We start from the raw sequence: 24,359 nt of genomic DNA, 5'->3' as shown, positions 1-24,359 counted from the left end.
ATATATATATATATATATATATATATATATATATATATATATATATATATAGATAAGTTTTTAAAAAAAAATATGGATTGTATACGAACGTGTGTATTATTTATCTTTAATGTTATTTTCTTATGTAATATAAAAAAAATATTTGAGAATGATTACTATTAGATATTATAATAGAGCTATATTACTACAGTTAACCACATAATTAGTTTTATAATACATCTAGACGAGTCTCATGTTTGATACCGTCGAAATTTTCTTGTATAGATTGTGCGATACAAAATAATATAGTTAGACGCATATTAAGATCTCGTATTGCAAATCTTTTATAGAAGTAGATATTCGAAAAAAGTGTAGAGTATGCCTCAAAGAGGCTGGCTTATATATTTCATAGTTTATTAACTTACTATTAAATAAAGATAATTTTTATTTTACATTATTAGTATACATAAGTTTATGTACGTATGTATACATAATGTTTCTTTTCTACTCATTCATGTTTTATTACAATTACAATTCTTTCATAAGTATTTTATAAATTAATTTTGGAGAGTTTCATGATATATTAATTAGGAAGAAATCTATCAATAGAACATTAACAAAAAATTTGATAAGATTTCGTTAGATCATGTATTTTATTTTATAAATTTAGCGACATCTAAATAATTGTTGTTTAATTTTCTAATTTATAAGTTTAAGTTTAGCTACATATGTGCTACATAAACAAGCAAGAAGTTTCATTAATATTTAAGATAGATACATGTTAAACACATTGATGATAATTACTTACATGGCATTAAAGCATCAAAGTTTAGTATGTTGGAAGAGTGCTTCTCCACCCATTTTTTAACAACGACTTTAGATATTCTTTTATACTTAGCATATTTGGCACGGCCGCTATATTGAAATCTTCTGCTCTATCTGTCTTGTGATCATATAATTCCTCCGCGATAATAACATCCCAATCCGGCTTGCACGTTTCGTACGCAAATGGTATCCACGCAATGTAACGGTAATTATTGGTTTTCACAGTGTAACCCATTATAGTTATTTCTTTCAAATGTGGCTTATCGCTGTTGGGATGGAGCGTAGGTTGAAGTCCTGGTCTCGGATACTGACTAAATGCTGCCTTTTTCCAGGATACCTTCTAAATTTTTACAAATATGAGAATGATATTTTTTTATTTTGTACATTATTTTTGTAAAGTCGTTTAGTGTATCTCAAAACAGGATGTCTCACCTGGTATTTTGAGATACTCTCTATGAGTGGTAGAAGTGTGATACCTTCGCTACAAAGATCGGGTTCCTTCTGATAAGTGAGATTGCTTAACTTATGGTCTCTATTATTAATTTGACATATTGGTACAGGCACACCTGCTAAATCTGCGATCGTTGGAAATATGTCAACAAGTTCCACAATTGCATTCGTTACTTTATATTTCCTCTGCATTTTACGATGTGATGCATTGCTTTTCATAAATTTGTTGTATCTTTGCCGATTATACATCCTTGAGACGTTTCTTTTATATTTGTTCATATATTTCATATTTTCGCGTGTTTCTGTTTCATTTATTTTTGTACTATTGAATATGTATTTTGAAAATTCAGTGGTGATATTGCTGTTTGTAATCTTTGCGGTACATTTCGTACGATCGATAGTTCTAACGTGATAATTATCAGAATCAAATGTGAACGTTGGAATCGATATTAACAAAGGTACATGTACAGATACGTCAAAATTGCTGTACTTCGACCAAACAGCGTGTTCTCCAAGTGCCCAACCTATATATTTAAAATTCAGTTACATAACGAATGTGTATGTGTGTGTATATGAGGTGTGTGGGTGCGTACTTTACTTTGTTAATTAGACATGTATGTACCATGATCAGATGTTAATATTACGATAGTATTATCTCGAACCATCGAGACGTGCAATTGATACATAAGTTTACCAATCATATTGTCGATGTAAGATACGGCAGCATAATATGATTGGATAATCAGCTTGCCGAACTCCTCTGAAAATGACGATTCAAAAGGAAAGAAAAGAAAACGTAACAATGTAGATACACGCAAAATCGAATGAAATAAATATATAGATAAATATGTACCTGGAATTTTTTGCCATGGGAACTTCAGTCTTAACTTTGCTACGTCTTGTCTCCATCGAAGATCGGTCCAGGGATTGTAGGCGACGTTGTTTACACTATTCGGCCATAGGTACGGCTCAGGCATTTTAAACTTATGAATTGGATGATATTCTATGAACATATTTAGCAACACGAAAATTATATTATACATAGGTTGTATAAATCGTATAAATTATATATTCATAGTGTAATGAAGTTGATAATTTAGGCGTGTAACTTTGTTATAAGATAAAAGCTAGAGAATGTACTTAGAAAGCGGTCAGGGTACTTCAATGGTATATGAGGTTTCTGAAAACCAACGGCGAGGAAGAAGGGATTGGAATCTCTTCTGTGTTTATGTATGAATTTTCTCGCTTCCTGTAACGTCTCTATGTCGGGTAGCGTTCTGTTTGGCATAGTTGAGACGTGTACCGGGCACACCTATAAATGTAATATGCGTTACACAAAAAGATGCATTTTATGTAAGTTATGACACATTGAGACATCTTATTGAACGTTACAATATTTCGCGCCGCTTTTGATTGTGAGCTTATTTTGCAGACGGGAGCATTTTTATATAGATCTGTGTAAGGATGGAAAGGCTTTTCAGTCCATGAATAAGGACTATCGTCCGATCTGTTAGAACTTATACCTGAAAAACAAAATGTTCGCAGTCCTGACTAACAAAATTCAAAATCAGATAAAAACAATTAATGTAATCAATAGTGCGTATGAATATACATATATAATTTACACTACATATTTATATAAATTATATATATATATATATATATATATATATATATATATATATATATATATCGAAAAACGCTCGATCTGGCTTCCGAGAGTTGGTGACGCGTCTCGGTGGATTTGTTTCTCACAAATTATTCTAAAATTGAACTTGAAAAGGATGCGGCACTGATCCGGAAGCCAGTTGAACCTGAATATTAATTACTGTTTATATAATTTACCACTTTACCTGGGTGAAATACTTTTCCTATAGACATTGTAGTGTAACCATTATTCTTTAAATGCTCCGGTAAAGTGGTATAATTACCAACTGTGTCGCGCCAATAACTGTAAAAATCGTATAACTGAAGAGTATCCGGCCTCCTGCTCGTCAAGAGTGAATTTCTGCTAGGCGCGCACAAAGCTTGCTGCAAACATTTTTTTTTTAGATACGCTGCACGTGAACAGCAAAGCGTATTTAAAAGTTTCTCCTCAAAGAAAATTGTACGTCTTCGATAGTTTCTTTAAGACAAGGATAAGGTTTCTTATTATCATCCTTATATGTATATACATACATATATATATATATATATATATATATATATATATATATATATATATATATATATATATATATATATATATATATATATATATATATATATATATATATATATATATATATATATATATATATATATATATATATATATATATATATATATATATATATATATATATATATATATATATATATATATATATATATATATATATACATCATATATATGTGTGTTTACATAATATTTTCGAATTAAAGAATGTGGATGAAGATCCTTAGAAGATATTTCAATCTTGTGTAAGCTTTATTATGCTCTAAAACACATCTCTGTTTAAAAAATCCGATGAAGTTACATAAAATATAATAAAAAAATCAATATAACTGGATCATTTTTAAAAGTCTCTATCGGATTTTTTAAGCAAAGATAGAGACCTGTGCGAACGCCTCGGTGAAAACAATGCTGTCCTTAGCCAAAGCGTCGATGTTTGGTGTGTACGCCTTGTCATCGCCGTAACATCCCAGACTAGTCCTCAGATCATCGACAATGATCAGTAAGAAATTCGGACGAGCGGCAACGGCGGCATTGTGAATTAGCGTAATTGCGATTGAAAAGAAGCAGATCGCAGTAAACATCGTCACTGACTTAATATATGTTGAGAAGAGAATGTACTCGACGTTATGTTAGAAAGGTATTTCCATATTCCTTCATATCCATCGTGCATTCGAAGTGTTTATTTCTGTTGGGTTTTTCCTAGAAGAAGTAAATCTGATGATAACAAGAGTTCTGCGTAAAAACGTGTGATTGTACTTTACATCGTTACAAAATAAACGTCTCAGCGATTGAACATGCCCAATGTTGTGGAACATTAATAATATATTTATATTTAATATTTGTAAAACAATAGTCTTCGAAATTTTGTGTTAACAGATGTGCTAATTTATAATTTAATCATTAGTTTTGGTTATAATTTAGCTTTCTTATTAGTTCAGTTATTATTTAATAAGCATTCAATCATTGAGTCTATATTATTCGGTAATTAGGATATGATTCGTTTTTTAATTTAATTACTGGTACAACCAACATTATCGAATCAGTTTCATAAAAATTATAATTAATATTTACTAATTATTTTATTTCCTGTTATTTTTCGACAAATTAAAGTTTCAGATAAACGTCAGTTGTGTTAGCAATTCTATTATTTATTGAAAAAAGTCAAATTAACCGTGTTTTCCTTTTAGTTGAGTCATTGGATTATTTGTAGAAGTGTGAAAATTATTAAAATAATCTTGATTTTATTATTCGTTTTCTCAAATTGTTTACTAAATTATACAAATAATTAGATTGATTATTTCATAGAAGTAAACTTTATTTCCCAAAAGTTTATTCCCCAAATTTTCAAGTAGCTTTTCTTAGTGTATATATAAGTAACTCGTTATTTCTCGTATAAATTTATATGCAAAATATATATCTTTCAACAAAATCTAATATATAATTTAGTCGTACGATATGTATGTAAATCTGCAATCATTTTAAACCTATAAAGAATATTGATAACACATTGTAATATTTCCTGAAATTAGGCATTTATTGAAAAGAAAAATTAGAGAGAATTGGTAAAAAAAATTAAAATTATTCTGATACATCTTTAGTACTTTAAAAGTACGGAACACGAATCGGGGCCTGGCCGTTGTTGAATTTGGCGCGCGGGAACGCGCGCCTGGGCGATCACGTGATCGCCGAAGTCAGCTGGCGACGTTACGACAGCTGGTTAGCTCCGCGCAGCCTACTGTTTATTGTCGGTCGGCTATACGTCGCCGTTGTATCATTTACCGATTTACGTCACCTCGCGAGGCCTCACATCCTGTAACAGGCCACCAGTCGCGGTAATATTGCGCTGTTACGCCGCGCACGTAATATTCTCGATGCGTCATCGGGGCTGACAGGCATTATGCGTAAACATTACCTTGAAGTTCGTTCGAGCTGCACTGTTCGTTTTGCAACCGCTACTCTCATTCGAGATCTCGTTTATCCCCTCTACTCCCCTACATTTGTACTGTACATTTCCATTCTCCCTCAGATACGACCGAGTTAATATCGTCTCGTCTCGACGATGACTCCGCAGGCAGCGGCGAGAGCTGAGGTTGACTGAAGTTGTCGAGATTAGCCGTGACGTCGAGGTCAAGCATCGATTATCTGGCGTCGCGAGCGATCGCGGGTGTGCGAGTAAACGGGCGCTACTTCCGGTCGCGCGACCGATCCCGATCTCCCCGTCGTCTCCCTATCCCCCCCCTCCCCACTCTGCCACCGCGCCGTGTCGTCGAATCAGCTGATTATTGTTTTCGTTCTTTGGGACTACGAAGTAGTCCGTGACCGTCGCGGTGTTGACGCACGCACACACATACGCGCAGCGCGACGACGACGACGACGCCAACGCTAACGTAGCCAGTGGCGGGCCCGTCGCGCATTTCGCCCGCGTCCAGTAGTCGCGCAGTGCGGCCCGCACGCATCGCAGTGTCGTCGTGATCGTCGCGCTCGTCGTCGTGTGTCTCCGCGACGAGTAGGTAGAGGAGAACGGTGAGGCGAGAGGAAGTCGCGCGTCGTGGCGCGTTTCCCCGACGGCGGAGCTCCGAGGATCGACGTTTCGCGCGGGTGACATCATTGTCGTCGTCGTCGGTTTCGCCCGCTCGACCGACCCGCCGATTGTTCGTCAGTCAGTCCGTCCTTCCGTTTGATTTGTCAGTCGCACGCAGAATGACGCAGTAGACAGACGCAGTGTACAGCGAGAAGGTGGCGGGCCCCACGCACCATGAGAAGACACGGTGTCGCACGGTGAAGTAAGTTGCGCCGATCGACGGTTCGCGGTGTTTCCCCCCGCGTTCCGTCGGCCCCTTTCTCTCTCTTTCTCTCTCTCTTCTATCGATCACGAGCGAAACGGCACAGCCCGTTCGCCCGACGTTACGTACGCACACGAGAGCACGTCGATAACAACGGCGCGATAAGCAGCGCGAGCTCGCTTTGTTCCCTCGATTTTCCTGCCTATTCCGCCTGCCTGCCTACCTACCTTGCCCTGCCCTGCTCCGCCTGCTCGCTTAGTTTCCCTCTTTGTCTCGCTCGCTCGCTCGCTCGCTCGATGTCGCTTTTTTTAACGCGATTGCGTAAACGTTTTATACGCGACCGTCGTATATTATCAATTCGCGAGAGATACGTCGTCGTCGCTCGCCGTGACCGTCGCCCCTCTTCTCCCTCCTCCCTCCTCTTTATATCTCGCTCGCTCGCTCTCGCGGACGTCCCGTTTGTCCGCGCTCAAGTGTCGTTGTTTATGCGAGAGTGGTCCGCGCGTCGCGCTCTTTCTTCCTGTTCATCAGATACGACGTGCACTTTCTCGTCTCTCGCGCTCCTCGTCCCTGAGCGCGCATTCCGCGCACAGCTGTGGTTGCGCGTTGTGCAACAGCACTCTCTGTGCACGACGCACGGCAGGCAAAATAGACTCCCCCCTACCGCCGCCCCATCCCCGCTCCCGTGGCCGCCAACCCATCCGCCGTCAACAACACACCATCGCGCTGCCACCACCGCCGCCGCCGACGATCGTCCGCCAATGCACTTTCCCACTTTTCGTGCGCGTTAAATAATGCACCGCGTGACGACGCTCCGTCGTCGCCGTGGGATATCCGGGCGCTCTCGGACGACGACGAGGACGACGATTGTCGGTCTGGCGCGACGACGACGACGGCCACAACGACGTGTCGCCAGCGCGCCTAGCGATATAGCGATGTCCGCGTAATGACGACATTCGACCCCAACGACGACGGGTACACCTTGGACGAAAGAGTTCTTTGTCCGCTCGCGCTCGAGGATTATGCGTGCAATCGCCGCTCGTATTGCGATGTTCTGCCAGTAAAGAGAATATTTCTCTCTGGTGCAGAGCGGAGTCGGGTCGAGGCTGTTTGTACGCTTCTCGACGACACTCGGGGTGAGGGCCTCGTTGAAGCGCGTTGTTTCTTTCTTTTTATTGTCGAAACGATTGTCTTTTCGACGTATCTCCTGCTCGGCGAGTCGTGTTTTCCTTTGTCTTCGCAACATTGTCGTCGCGCGACAGCGTCTAGTAGATGTTATGTTTTTTTTTTCTTTTATTACAGAGAACAGTGTCACAGTGTGTAGCAGTAGTAATTTATTAATTTATTTGTACGATTTTAATTGCTATGCAATGAAACAGAATTCGTTGATAAATTCTAATTGTCCTGATAATCGCCACCCGTGTATAATTTCGTGATTATTTCGTGATTATTTGTCGCAGGGAGAAATTATATGATACAACAAAGTGCACACTATAGTTTATCCACAACGCAAAATAAAAATTCTTATGTGATATTCCACACGCACATAAATTCTTATTTATATACACATTAAATAATTATTATAAATAATCATAAATATAAAATTTTTAAACTGTATTTTGTGGTCTAATTTGTACAAATATCTTTTGTATTTCCAAAAATATTTGTTTTTTTTTTTTTCAAATAAGAAGTATATTTGATATGTGTGGTCTTTTTTTTAATTTAATTGAGCCTAGTATTTTCAAGTAAACATATAATATATGTATTTTACATCTTTGATAATGTAAAGGAATCTTGTTGTTTTTACAGGTAGATAAAATTAATTTGGAGTAAAAGATGTCTGCGGAATCACCAAGACGAGGTGTGCATAAAGGAGTTCAAGTTGTCTCACCTCAACCCATAGTGGATCGATCGATTATTGATAGTGTTGCTGGAATCATCAACGACATTGTGCCACAGGTATGTTTCTTTTGCATTATCATTGTTTTCTTCTGAACACTTGGAAATCTGAGAGTTAACTTATTCCATAAAATAAAGTTACATATTACTGCTATTGTTCAAACTTTAAATAAACAGTACTCTGGTCTTATGTTATGAAAAGAAAGAGTAAAAATTCCTGCAGCTACTTTCGATATTATTAATAATATATTATATCTTCTGATGGGTTTCCCTTATTTTCACAGGGATACGCTGGAGTATCCAACTCCGATAACAAGGAAACCATATCATGGGCACGATTTGAGTATGCGGATATAAATGACCCCGTTTTATATCCCGACTACAATGAGGGTTCCAGTACACCACCATTGTTATTGGTGCTAGGATATGCGACTGGTGTTCAGGTAAATAATTGTCCTCAATTCAAAATGCCATATCGTGAATACTATTTCTTGTCAGACTCTTGATACACATTGTTATGACAACTGTCAACTTGTGAATGCAGGTATGGCTGATAGCAGCGACGGGAGAGGCAACAGAGGTCTTATCATGGCGGCAGGGCGTGGTTCGTACTCTTCGAATTCTACCAAATCCAAAGACTGACGACGAACACGTCGACCCATTCGAAGCGAAACGGCCGATGGTAGCCATCTGCGATTCCGCTGGTCCGGGACCACAATTTTGCCACATCAGTTTCATCTCCTTAAAAACCAGCGAGCAAGTGAAAAGCATAAAATTCAAAAATCCCGTCTGCGATGTGTTAGCGAACAGGCGATCCGTGGTTGTGACGTTCTTAGAAAAAATTGCGGTCTTCGATGCCAGAACATTAGAGGATGTTATAACGATCACCACTTGCTATGCCAGCCCTGGCCCGAATCCAAACCCCGTCGCTCTGGGAACACGATGGCTTGCTTACAGGTACCGTTTACTTTGTACATTTGATCCCGTGTCAATCCACAATACGAATGTTTTCCGCCTTAGATCGAGGGAGTTGCGAGTAATTGATTACTCTTTCAATTAATTATCGTGTTTAACTAGTTGAATATGAGCTAACTCAATTGGAGACTGTCCAATTGTCAATTGATATCGACAAATTCAATCGAAGATCGTTCGATTGACGATTGATTTCAACGAATGCATTTCAAGGCAGTTCGATTGCAAGTTAATATGGGCAAGGGGAACTAAAAAAATTATTCATAATTGAACAAAGTATATTTGACGGAAGGAACGTATTTGTATTTGGAGAATAAGAATAAAAAGGGTTGTATATCTTATTCTCATCCTCCAAATACACACGCCTTTCGTCTTATTGAATGCATTTTTGTGGGAGCCTCTTTAACCCGATTTTATGTAATTCTACTTAAGTTCCCTCTCCCTATATGTACACACAAAACCCTTTCATTCTTTCTTGTGATAGCTTCATATATTAACCAAATTTCTATACATCATGTTCTTGCTCAATTTTCGAGGTGTTCCCGGAACAACTTTTAAACAAATTTTTAAATTTTATCATATTTAGGAGGTCAAAATCCATAAAAACACTATTTTATTTACACTTTCTTATATTCCTTCCTATGTTCTACGTTCAATCGTCAATTAAATTTAATTAAATTTGCTAAATTTAATTGTCAATTGAACGATCCTTGATTCTCTTCATATAAATCGCTTATATGATTCGTCAATGGAACAGTCTTTAAATTCGTTGAAATCAATCAATTAAACATTCTTTGATTGGTTTTGCTCAAATCAATCATCAATTAGTCGAATTGAAATGTATCGGTCCAGATTAATGATTAAATTTGCGAAATTTTAATTAATATTTTTCACAACTTCGGTCAGACTTTACTACATCTGGTTTGATCCCAAAACAAACTGCTCTTTGCGTAATGTTCACAGCGAGAGAAAACTGTTACCCGCAAGAAGAAGCAGTGGCGGTTGCGAAGGCGAGGGTGTACAAAGTTACACGGCGACGGTTCTATACGCGGCGAAGTCATTGGGCAAGGGTCTTCGTGGACTCGGGGAGACTGTAGCCTCGAGTCTCACGGGGAACTCCGTTTCACCGATGGCCGTCAACAGCACGGGCAACGACGTGACACAGCCGGGTGTCGTGACGATATTGGATCTTCAAGCGGCGAAAGAGGAGAAAGAGCTAGACGATGCGAATATAGAGACTGTAATTGCTCATTTTACTGCCCATAGTGACGCGATCGTTGCCATGACGTTCGACTTAACCGGCGCGTTATTAATGACAGCGGACAGAAGAGGACATGATTTTCATGTATTCAGAATTCAGCCGCATCCCGGCGGCCCGACACTGGCGGCAGTGCATCACCTGTATATTTTACATCGTGGCGACACCACCGCGAAAGTACAGGTACATTTACTGCTTTATTTACTGCTTGATTATACACTCAGGACATCCTACGCTCGCGATCTTTTAATTTTATTGAAGGAGGTGAAGGAGCAGATTGGATTTTAGATTTGTCCTCCATTAAAATATCGAAAAAGCATCTTGTGAATCGATTTTCGGGTGATTAAATTTCGAGTGAACCTTCATTAAATTTTTGTTCGATTTACTACATGATCTATGTCTATCACTGTTGTATTATTTGCTACATTATTTATTATTCAGATTATGTACAAAGATGTTAGAAATATGAGAAAATACCAGAAATATCGATTATTCTTCGATATTTTTGATAAGGAGAAATTGCCTCTAAATTACTCGGAGAAGCTCTTGAAGTCTAAAATTGAAATCCCGTGATGTGGGACATCCTGTATATACACATACACCTCACCCTACGGCTCGAGCATATCTCATCGCTTAATGCCGCTGATTTTTGTACCAGGACATGGTGTTCTCGAGCGACACACGTTGGGCCGCAATTTCCACCGTGAGAGGTACCACTCACGTTTTCCCTGTCGCTCCTTACGGTGGTCTCGTGGGCGTGAGGACGCATTCTACGCCTCATGTGGTCAACAGACTGTCGAGATTCCACAAGAGCGCGGGCTTGACGGACGACGGCACTCGGTCTCATTCGCCTGTGTCTCACGCGGAGCTACCTCTGTCCGTGTATCCGTATTCGAACCCTCGACTTCCACCGTACCCGCTTCCAACGATACTGCATCCTTTGTCGCAGATACGGCAACCTTCATCGCTGAATCACGTCAACAGCTCCTCACAACCGAGGTAACTATTGTTGAGTGTTAGATCTCGTAAAGAGCGATAAGAAACAATGAGGATACGATTGAGGGATATTACGTCATCACAGCAGGCCGCAGCAGAGACAACGATTACATTCGGACGACAGCGGAACCTTGCCGTTGAAGATTTGTGTGTGCTTCGCTCCCCCAAGAGCCTGGATATACGCGCAAAGGGAGTCCAGCAGCAAGGCTGTCAAGAGGGCTGTTGATTCACTGTTCATTATGGCGTGTCACGGCAATCTGATACAGTACGACTTGGAACCTAAACCGGCTGCTGGTACGTGACAAAGAAGATATACAATGCATTTGTACTTTTCCACGATTTATTGCACATATTTTGCGAAAGATATTGGCCGATTTTTATCATCAGACATAAGATAAGAGAGAGATATACGATTTTAATATATTTTCCTCTCTGAGTTACGGAGCACCTCCGTAAGGCAAATGTCCCAATAATTAAACTAATGATAAGAAAACACAGTTTTTGATTTTTATTAATAGATAATGGAATCACTAATAACGTTTATATAAAAGTTTGATTTATCAGAGACCAAAAAGAATAAGAGATAAGTTAATCAGTAAATATCAATTATAATTGCATCAATTATAATTACAATGAGATATTAGATAATGTTGGCTGTATCAATAATTAAACTAAAAAATAAATCAAATCCTAATTACTGAATAATGCAGACTCAATAATTCAACTTCAACAATTTCAATAATTCAATTAAGTAATATTACAAATAGGCATAAAGAAATATATTGTAACAAAAAATTTCAAAGGGTTTTTTAAAATGTTAAATATACAAATATATTATTAATGTTTTAATTATTGGGACATGTTCAACTACTAGGAAATTTACCTTGTTATTTTGGTTTCAGGAGTGCCAAAGGAAAAAGTTTGCGACGACACCATGATCGAGTTGGAAGTCGAGGCGAAGGGCCAGTGGCCGCTTTTGAGAATACCCACCTCTTCGGAAATTGCCCCACCGTTGCCTCTATCCAATCCGTTGCTCAGCGTTACGTTCGCGCCGAAGAACAGCCAGGAGCTCGACACAGCTGAGGATCGCTGGTTGAGTCAAGTGGAGATCGTGACGCACGCCGGACCGCACAGACGATTGTGGATGGGACCGCAGTTCGTGTTCAAGACTTACAACGCGCCAAGCGGGTTTGTACTCTTCACTTTCTCACTTAATTTTGTAATCCCTTCTCGAGCGACGTGACTTATGAACGAGATATCTGTTGTTGTCCAGTGTCTCCGTCAATTTGGTCGAAGCGGAAGCGGTCGAGATCGGAGTCACATCCGGTGGGTCACGTCCGGCGAGGTCGAAGCCCGTCAATATGCCGCATGCGTCCTCCAGACCCCTGATGCCAGTCGTTATTGACGGATCCGGAAGTGAGTATCCAGAGTCGGAGATTATTGGGTTAACGAGTATATATCTAGTAGTGGATTAAAATCTGGAGGAAAAAGGGAGAGAGATTGAAGCTTAATGTATGACGATACGATTAATAGAACTAATTATTCATTGATTATATCTTCATGATGAATTATCGCTTTAATTCTTAGAGAGAGAGAGAGACAGAAAGAAATACAAACTAAAAGTATCAATTTGATTTTACTTTGTAGGCAGTTACGAGCAATCGCCGAGGTTCATGGAAGCTTACGGCGATCCGTTGGACAGCGAGAACGTGGCCGTCGGTAGCTGCGAGAGTCAGCTGAGGGAAGATCTTGCAGAAGCTATGCTCGAGATATCCATCGCGTCGCACCGTGCTCCAGGTAAGTACGTTGTTGCAGGTCGTTGCAGTACGTCCTAAGCCAGCGGCACACACTGCGTTTCTTCCTGTTGGATTGCGTGTTACTTGCTGCCGTGCGGGCAGCTGTGCTGGCAGTGCTACTGGCCGTGTTGTGATTTGGCTTCGCACGGTGCGAGCTTTCGCGCTGGCTGAAACTCAATTCTATTTGGAAGACATTGAGTCGCGCTCAATAAGCATGGAGTAGGTTGTTGCTGCTACGACGTCGAAAAATTGCAATTGCATTAGTTTTAATGATCGAAACCAGCGTTTATGGAATCGACGGTCACTGCATCGACGCGTCAATCATGATCATGTGATCTGAGACAACGTCCTGATTGGCTCTGACAGTGAGCTAGTATATAAAGCCACGTGAGGGAAATAGCATCTGATCTATCATGAAAATCCAGCAGAGCAGCCAGCAGACGAACTATTTTCAGCAAGACAGTCAACAAGGTAGCCAGCATAGTAGCACGCAAACAATCCAGCAGGAAAAAACGCTGGCTTTAGTCGAAAGCACCACAATTACGAATGCAGGTCTATTTCGTTGATCATTTAGTTGGATCTAGTTTCGGTGTCGCCGCGTGTTTCGAAGCGATTCGCAATCAAGACACTCCCTATACAAGCAAGAGAGAGAGAGAGAGAGAGAGAGAGAGAGAAAGAGAGAGAAAGAGAGAGACATTTGTATGTGATTTGATCCTCGGGGGATTTTTATTTGCGTCGTTATTATCTGGTTTGCCTGCATTTCACATTTTGCCATACTGTATATTCTCACATTTGTCCTCACATTTGACAATCAGACAGAAAACAGTACTTCCGTTGAATTTCATCGAACGAATGCAATCTTTAATACTATGCATACAAGTTTGCGAATATATGTACATCCGATCAGATACTTTTTTAAACAAACATTCGCGCTCGAATTCATAAAGCTTGTAGGACTCATATACATATACGCGCGCACATATACATCCGTATAAAAATTCGTAAAATTTGGCATGATATACGTATGCGTGTCCTGAGGTTGCCGCTTATCAGAGCAATATTGCCAAGAAGCAAAGGAATAAGATTCTCGAGAGGCAAAAATCGTTCGCCTATGTTTCACGATAACATTGTCGCGGCGCATTGCGAAACCTTGTGTATTATAACAAAAAAACAAAGGCAAGAAAAAGCAAAGAATATTCGCGCGAGCGAATTTTTCTTTCTTCCTTGACTTACTTCCCGTACGTAACGAAGGATATCTCGACTAGCGTTGTAAGTTTGCGTGGATACAGAACTGGCCAGAGGCAGGTATCTCCATTTTGTCCCCGTAATTGTATTGAATCCGAGCACTAACAGCGAGACATGTTTCTCGAAAGCCCGTTCTCTGTATGATAAAAAGAACCAGAAGAATGTTACAAGAATTATGTACTGTCTTTGTACTAACCATTTTATAGTTACACCACATTTTGCTCGAGGCTTTTTTAGCTTTGTGTATACCTTAGAAAATTAGAGAGAGAGAGAGAAAGAGAGACTTGTTTTGCGACACAATTACAAGCAGATATACAGATTCTCTCCGTTAAGTTTGTCTTGACGTTCAGTCGCGATGTGATCGTGATGTGTACACGTATCGGGAGTATCATCTCGCTTACTTAGTTGAACGTGCTGGACGGCAAAGGATTATTATATTTCTTTGTCGCTCTCGTCCTACGTATCCTCGAGAGACTAGAAAGAAAGACCTCGATCGACACTGGTCCCCGTAGTTTAACAGGACTCACTCGCATCATTATGATACTTTTCTACGATACTTTTCACGTTCTGTATGATTTTCCATTTGCTCGATCAAGCAAGAGGTCTCTGTTCTGTGCACAAGTCAACTTTCGACGTTTGTAAGAGACAAAGAAACCGAAGATAAAGACGAACTTAAGGGAGAGAGTGAGTGAGAGCGAGAGAGAGAGAGAGAGAGAGAGAGAGAGAGAGAGAGAGAGCGAGAGAGTGTGTGAGTGAAAGAGACACACGATATTGATACCTGCCAACGGCTTTTTCTGTTACTAGGTAGGCGATCGGTATTTGAGAGGGTGGGTCAGCCGGTAACTAAAGTCGTCAACCCTCTTGGCACCGTGATTACCGTGTCGGCCGACGAGGAGGACAATGTTAGCAACTCCGGTCAGGAGTTGTTCGACTCCGCGGAGGAGATACTCGCGCCGCCAGAGGTACCTAGAAGCGTGTGCGCTGAGGAGGGTCCGGCCTCGCTCGGCGACCTCGAGCCGCCGGAGTGCGGCCAGACGCTGCGCGATCTCACCGAGATCTGCGCGGAGATGCGCTCGGCGAGCGAGCCGGCGATCGACAGCGTACCCGACGAAAACATACGCGAGCTGAGCGAGCGTAGGGCTCTCTGCGCGGAGATGAGGACAGCGGCGACCGGGAGCGGCAGCGACGTCTCGTCGATCGACTTTGAAAGGGAGGAGGCGTTTCGCGACGTACCGACGAGCCTGAGCCTGTGCGCCGAGCAAGGTGAGATCCCGAATAGTCCGATGACGCGGGCCAAGGAGACCGTCTGGTACTGCAAGAAGTCGTCGTCGGGCAAGCGCGACGATCACGAGGAGGCGCGCGAGAGGAACTTCGCCAAGGCTAAGTATGTCGTCAACTATGACGACGACAGTGTCACGTTGATGGAGAACAGAACGGCGACCACGGCGGCGATCACGATGATGCGCGAGAAGAACACGACCGACGAGGCGAGAGTATTCGCGGATGAGGAACAGCACGCGGTGGGACGAGGAGCGCTGAAGAAGTCCGCGAGGCGAACTGGCGTCGTGGATCCCGAGAGATCGTCGTCCAAGAAGTCCGGTTCGGCGGGCACGTCATCAAACAGTTCGGACTCCACGCGGAAACGTCCAGTCGAGCAGCTGAGTCGTGTGGAGAAGTATTTGGTGAAAGAGGACGAGGACAGCGTCATCATCGAGGACGTGAGACGCGGTGAGTCGATGAATGTTTGTGCGCGCAGGCAGAACAGATTCGATGAGAGAGCAAACGACGACTGCGTCGACGAAACGGAGGTTCTCTATGTCGGGGAGACGAGTAAGAAGGGACCCGACCTTTCTCGTCGCAGAATGACTGCGACCTTTTCCTGGCACAAAAACAAGACCAAGACCGGTATCGTGTCGCAAGATTCTTGCTCCGGCAAGGACGGCGGGGTATCGTGCGAGGTCAAGAAAAGCGAGCGCACGAAGGAAGAGTCCTCGACGAGCGACGGAGTGAGGGAGAAGGCTAAAGCCACGGAAGCGAGAGCGAGAGTGCGGATGTTGAGCGACGACGACGACGACGACGATGACGAGTTACCGCCGTTGGATCCTCCTCCCCTGGATGACTTTAGCTCCATCGAGTACCACATGGTGGCGGAAGCCGGCGGTTGTCCAGCTGGCAAGGACGCCGCCGCTTCCTCCACCCAGTCGGACGACGACATCGAGCACATCCATATGGATTCCGAGATGATGCAGCTGCGCGAACGCGCGGAGACCAGCGATCGTGTCTGCGCAGACCCGACGTCCGGGTCGTCGCGCGGCCAGGAACTGTCCCCTGTGGCGCACCAAAGGAAGAGCAGCAAGAGCACTATCTCGGACGACGACCTGGAGTACATACACAGCTCCGAGCTTGGCGATGCTCCTGAGCGTACGGACGCCAAGTCCTCCAGGAAGGTGGACGGGGTCGGAAACGATGGTGGCTCGCGCATGGCAGGTCGCAGACACAGCAAGCACGCGTTATCCTCCGACGACGACTTGGAGCATGTGCAGCATTCCGAGATCCGCGAGCTGGAGCGCGCATCGCAGAAGTCGCTAACAATGATCGCCGCCGTGGAGAAGAGCTTGACGAGGCAGCAGGAGCTGCCGTCGATGGCGGAGCAGCAGGCAGCTGCTCCGAAGCCGTCCAAGTCGAGCAAGAGGCGGAAGGATATCATGGTGATCGACAGTGAAGCCGCGGAGGCCGCGGCACAGATCACCGTGATCTATAATCCTTTGGAGGAGGTCTGCGACGCTAAATGTGGCACGGAGCACAAACAGGAAGCAACGTACCCGGTGAGTCCCACAAGGAAGGCCAAGAGTCGCGGCGCCTCGAGAACCTCGAGCTCCTTCTCTGCATCATCATCGTTATCGTCGTCGTTGCCAGGCAAGCGTGCTCCTCAGTCGACGGCGGGTGCTGTTGAAATCATCGATATCGACGCGATAGAGAAAGCCGAGAAGATGTGCGCGGTGACGGCGGCGGCGGCGGCGGCGGCGGCGGCGGACACCCCCAAGTGCAAGATACTGCCGCTGTTGCCGAAGGCCATCGTCGCCGGCGCGCGCACCAAAAAGTCACGCAAGAGCAAAAAGTGGCACGCGGACAGCCAGTCGTCGCAGGACAGCGCGGCGGACTCGTCGTTCCACTCGTCCAAGGTGAAGATGGTCGAGCTTCAGGAAGCCGTGGAGGAGGAGGTGCTGGTGGCCGACTCCAAGTGGCGGGAGCCGAGAGCACAGGAGATATCCTGGAGCTCGATCGTCAAGAAGAACGTCTCCTCGCTGTCAGACGCGAAGGAGCTCGACTTGGAGCCGCTGATGGAGGTGGAGGAGAGGTCGTCGGACAACTGCGGCCTGGACCTCTCGTCCGAGTCGGCTGTTCGCACGACGTCACGCGGACGCCAGAACTCTCGACGTGCTTCTGCGCCTAAGGAGGAAGAGGAAGAGGAGGAGGACGAAGAAGGGGAAGAGGAGGAAGAGGAGCTCGGTGTAGAGGAGAACAACGTCGACCCGACGACAACGACAGCGGCGGCGGCGGCGACTGTGGTGACGCTGACGCTGAACGACAGTATCCTCATAGACCTTCTCGGGCCGGCGATGTTTGAAGACAACGACGACGCCGCGCGCACAAACCCGCCGCGCAGAATCAAGTATCACGACGCCGTGGCTGCGACGGCGACGAAGACGATGGAGGATGGTGGTCCTCCTGTCTCGGCGGAAGTAGTAGCCGAGCGGCGGCGACGTCAACGATTCGTTGACGACGACGATGACGACTATAGCGGCGGCGGCGACGGCGACGACGACGACGATGCCGAAACACGTCGAGGTAACGCAGCCGTGAGAGGAGGAGAATCGCAAGAATCTTGTTTGCAGCTCGCCGCGGCGCGCCGTCGACGGCGACAGGCGGAAAAGAGCCGCGCGTCCGCCGAGCGGGACGCGCCTCCGGATGCGGCTCGGAACGCGGCCAGAGCCGAGCTCGAGTCCACCACCGACAAGCGTAGCGACTCGGAAGAGCGTGGCGAGCGGCTGTCGTCCGGCCGCTACTCGATCTGGTCGGACGAGCTGATCGACGACACGACGCACGTCGTGCCCGACACCGACGGGGATCACGACGCCGGCAATCGCGGCATCGTCTGGTCCGACGAGCACGACGACAACAACGCCTGCTGCACGCAGCAGGACGCCGCGAGAAGAAACGGCAACGGGACCTTCTGGACTCGCACGTACATCCACTCGATGAATATCCACAGGAAAGCCTACAACAGCCGGTCCAAGAAGAAAAAGCGCAGATGAGTAGAGGATTGCGTGGACGTGCCTGGGGCCAGCCTTGCCCTTTACATACTGCTGATGCAAGTCACGGGGGTGGATTAGCGTTCTGAACGATTAGCGAGGGAATTCGTCGAGATCGTGCTCGGTCGTTCTTCTCTCCTCTCTGTAGATGAATGTAGACCTCGAAGGGTACCCACCGTGCTAGCGAACGAACGATAGGCAGGTAGATAAGTAGATAGATCGTTCATTCGTTTGTTGATTCGTTCGTTCGTTCGTTCGTTCGTTCGTTCGTTCGTTTGTGCGATCGGTGCCGATCGGCGTGTGTTTCGCTACAATGACGACGACCGTCTCTCTCTCTTCTCCCGTTCTCTCTCTGAGTCGAGAGTCCGCTTCTCTTCGTTTCCGCGTCCGATCAGTAGTAGACAGTTACCTGCTGCACAAGAGCAGATATACACACACACACACACACACATACACACATCACGTTTTCACGGGCAAGGCTGTGCTTTGGCGAACATTAGAAGAGAGCTTTGTTGTTAGAACTTTGAACTCGTTAGCTCTAGACAAGCTGATAGAATTAACGAGGAGAGCTCTTTGAACACTGGACCCTTTGCTAGTTCGACGTCTAGGCAACTCCCACGTAGCAATTTCGATTTGACTGCCTTAGGTTGTAATGAGGAAGTAATAAGTTTGAATCTTCTCCTTCTCTTCGTCTCTATCTCTTTCTCTGTTTACTTGTGGCGCAAAGGATAAAAGAAAAGAAAACGACGAGTGCGCATATACCGTTTCGCCCACTGTCGTCGATCCTGTCGTGCTGTTCGGTGCAGTTCACGATCCATGGCGAATAATTGGGTCATCAAGGTGTTCATTTGCGGGGCTAATCTTCGCCGCTGTCGAGCGGAACCGTTTTTGCGCGCGCGCGCAATAGGCCATACTTCTTTGTCGTACAATGTGTCTCATTAAGCTCATCCAGCTCTCGTATTCACACACTCACACCGTCACGGGGATATGCTTTCTGTGAAAGCCAGGCAACGTAAACCAGCGTCCGAATATTTCACGGTCACATTCTTGTCGCGCGTACACTGTCCGAATAATAGGGGCGTAATTTGGTGTACGCGATATCACAGTTCGCCGAGATCCGCTTGTCTCTCTCTTTTTCTCCCTCTTTTTCTCTCTGATCGTGATCGGTCGTGAAAAGCGAGAGAAACAGCGTCACCGCTCACGTTGAATGCGGTCGATCGTTTCCGTTCTCGATTAGGAACATCCTCCTAACTTCGTCAGGCGCAGGTTCTCGTCACACGCAAACATGTTACACATGAAATCAAAACTGCACTGGTTGCAGCGAAAGTATCTTTAGTTGACGGGAGATGCTGGATACTGACTTGTGACGCAGTTTCGTACTTTGCATCATTTTTGCGTATAGACAGGGTGGGGGTTAGGTAGTTTTTTTTTTTTAACTAAATTGTGTCTAGTTGTCTGTGGTCTTTAAATTAACTTAGGTCACGTGAAAAATTATGTTAAAAGTTGCGCAAACGAAAGTCAATGAAAAGTCAAGTGGACGTTAAATCAACTTATTGAAGTTAAAAGTTAGCTATACAAAACAATACTCATACAGCACAAATCTCCAAAAGACGTTCTAAAGACTTTCTAAGGGCATTCATACATCCTAAAAACATTCACAAACTATCAAAAACAAAAGAATTTTTATCTACAAAATCTACTTTTGTTTATACAATATTTGGTGTCTTCCATGGATTGACATTATATTTTCACAGTGTAAGAGCATCTACAATTCTATGCAATTACATAGAAAAACAGTGTAAACTGCGGAACTATATTGTGTCAGTATACAGCATCCCTTTAAAGAAGTATTTTCTTGTTTTCCGTACGCGCATCATATAATTATACTTTCTCTCTCTTTCTCGAAAGTTTCTCGAGACCTCGAGAATTGATTTAACGACGATTTCGCAGATTGACATTCACATACCTCAAAGCAGTACCTTAGAAACGACCAGATCGAGTGGCGTTTCTGTTCTAGCGAAGTATTTCCGAATTTTGACGTTCGGCCACGACAAATAATAAGTGTTTTAACAATAACAAAAGTAATGTCAGACGGATGATTTCAATGGACACGTTGTAATGTACACGTGCGAATATGCACTTCACTAAAGAGGTGTGAAGAGATTGTCGTTGTATAATTGACCGAGCGATTAAGGAGTTTATTCACCAGTATTGCATTACGACACGTCCTTTTTTAGGAAAATTTTACGGGAAATCCATAATGTATGTAACGTGAATTGTAGATTTTCAGTAAAATTCTTTTCAAACAGGACGTTTCGGATTGCAATCCAGGCGTACATTTTCACTGACGTATCATCAGTGGTGCGTTCGAGGAGCTCGCTATTAACGCTATTTAGTGTTACCGTATCATTCTATCCTTGTATATCTAAAGGGTGATAAAAATAAAAAAGATGCGATAGTGTTGGTAGACGATGGCTGCACTGCAGACAGTTATCGATTCTTTGTCTGGAGTTCGATGCGTATCTCACGGATACTCGCGTTAGTATCAGATGGCAATCGTTGTATTGCCACGGAGCCAGAGAATGCAAATGACGAGAAGTTCACTGTTGTGTCTTTGAGCGATTTGGCTTGAGTTGAAGCACTCGACACCGCATTAATAAACGTGAAGTTAAAGCCTCACGCTGTTAGCTGGCTGTTCCTCGAAGCCAGCTAACCTCGGTCACTCCAACCTCAAAGACCGAGTTTTTAGCTTCTATTTTATTGCCGAGGACTTTTTCAGATCAATAGAGTTTTCATTGAGAGTGATGTTTGGTTGTTGGAGTGATGAAATGTAAGGTCTGGCAAGAGTGACTGACTGACGGTTCTTTCGACTGTCTTTCGCTTAAACAAGGAATTTTCTTGTATAAATTGCGCGTTTCAAGGTTGATGAGATCGTAGTATCCCTCGTGGCTTTGAGCGACGATCGTAGATTTAGAAATCTAGAGTACAATTCTTCCCCATTGGTTATTTCTACTCTCTTGAAAAGTCACTGATATCAGTTATAATTATAGCACTGAGCAGTTTCAGTTTAACTGCAAATCAGTGTACATTCACTGCTTTCAATGATGTTTCATTGATTCATTTTAAGAGAGTACGTTTCCAAAGATGTGATTGCATCATTATTGGTTCAAGAATGTAAAAGCTTGTGTTCTGAACAATATTGAAAAGAGTATGCTCGGCCGTGAGTTCATGTTCGTTCTTCAACTTGATGGACAATCGACAAAAAGCGGTTTCGTAGTTTTCTCTTTTCTTCTAATTGGATGCATCAGATTGAAAACACTTTTGAAACAGAATGAAAGTACAAATGTTTATAAGTGGCTGATGCTAAATAATTACATGAATTCGATAAAAAAAACTTTTTTTATCATCAGTTGGTAAATAAAAATTTTTTCTGTTTCATGCAACTGTTTAGCATCAGCTATTTATTAATGTTTGTATTTTTACTCTATGAAAGCATTTTAAACTTGATGCACCTAATTAGAAGAAAAGCTACAAAACTGTGTTATATCGATATCCAGCATCGCTCTAATCCGGATAGAAATAAAAAGTTTTTAGAGCTTTATGCTATAAGGCTTATAATTTCTGATAAAAAGCGTTTTTTGCACTGGAGCGTTCTTCAACAATTGGAATCTGGCCAATTCGTTTAAAGCTTAGGGATTATGACTTCAGGCAGCAACAGAAAACGTTTGTAGTCGAAAATTACATAGTTTCAAGCTGAGAGTATAAGGTTCTAAAGATTCTAAAGGTTCTAAAGGACTACTATACTTCTTGTAGACTCGGACTTAAGCGTTTAGTTTAAGTGAATAAACTCCTTAACGCTGACTGCTTTGCGCTTCGATGGCTTCTCCCGTCGAAGTGAAACGTATTGTCTTTGTTTCGCTGAATTAATTGGCGCCTCGTTCGCGCGCGATCAGAAGCTCTCCGTCCCGAAACCGGGCGGTCCTTTATTACTCAGAGAATCGTATTAAACGTTCGTATTGTAGTTATTTATTTTCGAGCAGATTTTAGGAAGGCCGAAAAGTATGTACGCGCTGCGCAGACAAGTATTCTTCCTTGACGCATCCTCTCCGCGGGAAAAATATTTTTTATTTTGCCCTTTCTGCGATGACTGATGCGAGCCAAATGAGATCTTCGTTGCGAATCACGCTGAAGAAGCAATTGTACGTCGTACAATATGCTTGTTTCTCCACTTACTTCTGTTTTCTCCTGCTTTCTTCTGTTCACACAGAAATTTCGTATTGTTTTCTTTGTTTTAAGACAGCCAATGTTTTTTGTTGTATCAGCTAATCGTGCAAAGAAGCCATCATACTTTTCTGTCAATTCGTTTTAGGTGAAAAATGTCAAGGGAAAAGACGTTGTCCTGTTGATAGTTTGTGTCACTTAGGAATTAAGATAGTTTAAGAAACAGAACTGTATACACACATCAAACTTTCACACTTTCGGACGTAATCACATCGGGGAGGTTCTCTTGGTCTTAGCTGACAGCTTCTTACTTTCTCCACTTTGTTCTTTCGCTCTTCTCCGCAATCGGTAGCGTCATCCTTCTCTCTAGTCCCTCTCTATTTCTTCTTGCTCTTTCGTATTTTCGCTATGCATACATCAGGAGAGGAAGCTGATCGAACGAACAAAGTTGATCAGTCTGCCCGCTCGAACGAATGAAGGATTCTGAGCGGGAGAAAGTGGCCTAAAGCTTTATAATACGCGCAACTTTCAATTCGCACTTGTTTCGTGGTTATTTATTGTATTCATTTGCGTTTGTGTCTGATGCACAAACCTTGCAAATTGCAAATTCGATCCACTCTCGCTCTGAACACTTCGAGTATCAAGTCGATGGAACGTAATAGGCGTTGACTGAATGGCAAATTCGTGCAGTTGTGTATTAGCGAGATAAAACGACAGCTGAGCATATTAGTTATATAATTTACAGTAACTACGAGTAAGTTTTTTGATTAGTAATCGTGAAGTTAATCATAATAAATTAGCTGTACGAAATTTGCCCGATCGACGTGATCCGTTCAATGCCGGCGGACTTGTTCGTTCAGTTGATTCTCCCGACAAGGAAACGTCAAAAAAAATGGCCTATACAGGCATGTGCTTAGCGTGCAAATTTCCTTTCCGGATGTTACATCGCGCGAAGGATACAACAAAGCCGAAGGAAAACAAACAAAAAAAAAAACATGTAAAACGTGTTCAACGTTGCCGACGGCGACGATAAAAAATCGTGTGTGTAGGTAATAATAATATAATAACATTGCGTTTCTTGTATCATATGATTAGCGATGAAAAAGTAAAAATAGAAAAAAAATATTGCGTGCGAGAGCGTGTTGAGAGAAAATGATGAGAAAATACTCAATAAACTCAGTAGCTCTTCGTCGTCAAAAGAAAGAAAAAAAAACAAGTTCTCGTCGATGTCGTTGTACTACGGTGTGTAAAACTGGGAGGACCCAGTCGGGGTGGGTAAGAGCGTCGTCGAAGACATCTTTTTATCGAATCTTTTTATTGACTCGAGGATCAATCGTCGAAAAAAACGAGACAAACCGATTGTCGCGGACGTGCGAGAGGTGTGGAGAGTGAATCGCGCGGCCGT

The 24,359-nt window shown here is 43.1% G+C and overlaps 2 protein-coding genes across 9 annotated transcripts; one reads left to right on the top strand and one right to left on the bottom strand.

The window, feature by feature from the left end:
* Positions 1–613: 613 nt before the first annotated feature.
* LOC116844313 (iduronate 2-sulfatase) lies at positions 614–6,625 on the bottom strand. Of its 5 annotated transcripts, none has more exons than XM_032815708.1 (9): positions 5,384–5,535; positions 5,251–5,281; positions 3,852–4,170; positions 3,108–3,285; positions 2,647–2,777; positions 2,395–2,566; positions 1,877–2,257; positions 1,237–1,778; positions 614–1,144 (listed from the first exon to the last, which is right to left on the bottom strand). In XM_032815708.1, the coding sequence occupies exons 3-9, from the start codon at positions 4,050–4,052 to the stop codon at positions 809–811; spliced, it is 1,941 nt and encodes a 646-aa protein (XP_032671599.1). In that variant the 5' UTR covers positions 4,053–4,170; positions 5,251–5,281; positions 5,384–5,535; the 3' UTR covers positions 614–808. The 5 variants fall into 5 exon arrangements, with proteins under 5 accessions (XP_032671599.1, XP_032671602.1, XP_032671598.1 ...); XM_032815711.1 differs by lacking the exon at positions 5,251–5,281 and having other exon boundaries at positions 1,877–2,014; positions 2,108–2,257; positions 5,384–5,531; XM_032815707.1 differs by lacking the exons at positions 5,251–5,281; positions 5,384–5,535 and adding an exon at positions 6,482–6,625.
* LOC116844312 lies at positions 5,501–23,948 on the top strand. Of its 4 annotated transcripts, none has more exons than XM_032815704.1 (11): positions 5,501–5,597; positions 8,064–8,213; positions 8,438–8,596; positions 8,698–9,110; positions 10,089–10,566; positions 11,042–11,382; positions 11,465–11,673; positions 12,282–12,567; positions 12,653–12,795; positions 13,027–13,176; positions 15,225–23,948. In XM_032815704.1, exons 2-11 carry the CDS (start codon positions 8,091–8,093, stop codon positions 18,734–18,736), a joined length of 5,814 nt encoding a protein of 1,937 aa, XP_032671595.1. In that variant the 5' UTR covers positions 5,501–5,597; positions 8,064–8,090; the 3' UTR covers positions 18,737–23,948. The 4 variants fall into 4 exon arrangements, with proteins under 4 accessions (XP_032671595.1, XP_032671596.1, XP_032671593.1 ...); XM_032815705.1 differs by lacking the exon at positions 5,501–5,597 and adding an exon at positions 5,813–6,254 and having other exon boundaries at positions 11,468–11,673; XM_032815702.1 differs by lacking the exon at positions 5,501–5,597 and adding an exon at positions 5,813–6,254.
* Positions 23,949–24,359: the final 411 nt, after the last annotated feature.

Source organism: Odontomachus brunneus, unplaced genomic scaffold (assembly GCF_010583005.1).
Source record: "Odontomachus brunneus isolate Ranch 3 - 2012 unplaced genomic scaffold, Obru_v1 Obru_scaffold_040, whole genome shotgun sequence".
Lineage (NCBI taxonomy): Eukaryota > Metazoa > Arthropoda > Insecta > Hymenoptera > Formicidae > Odontomachus > Odontomachus brunneus.
The sequence above is the reverse complement of the archived record's forward strand: the minus strand, read 5'-3'. Positions and strand labels throughout refer to the sequence as shown.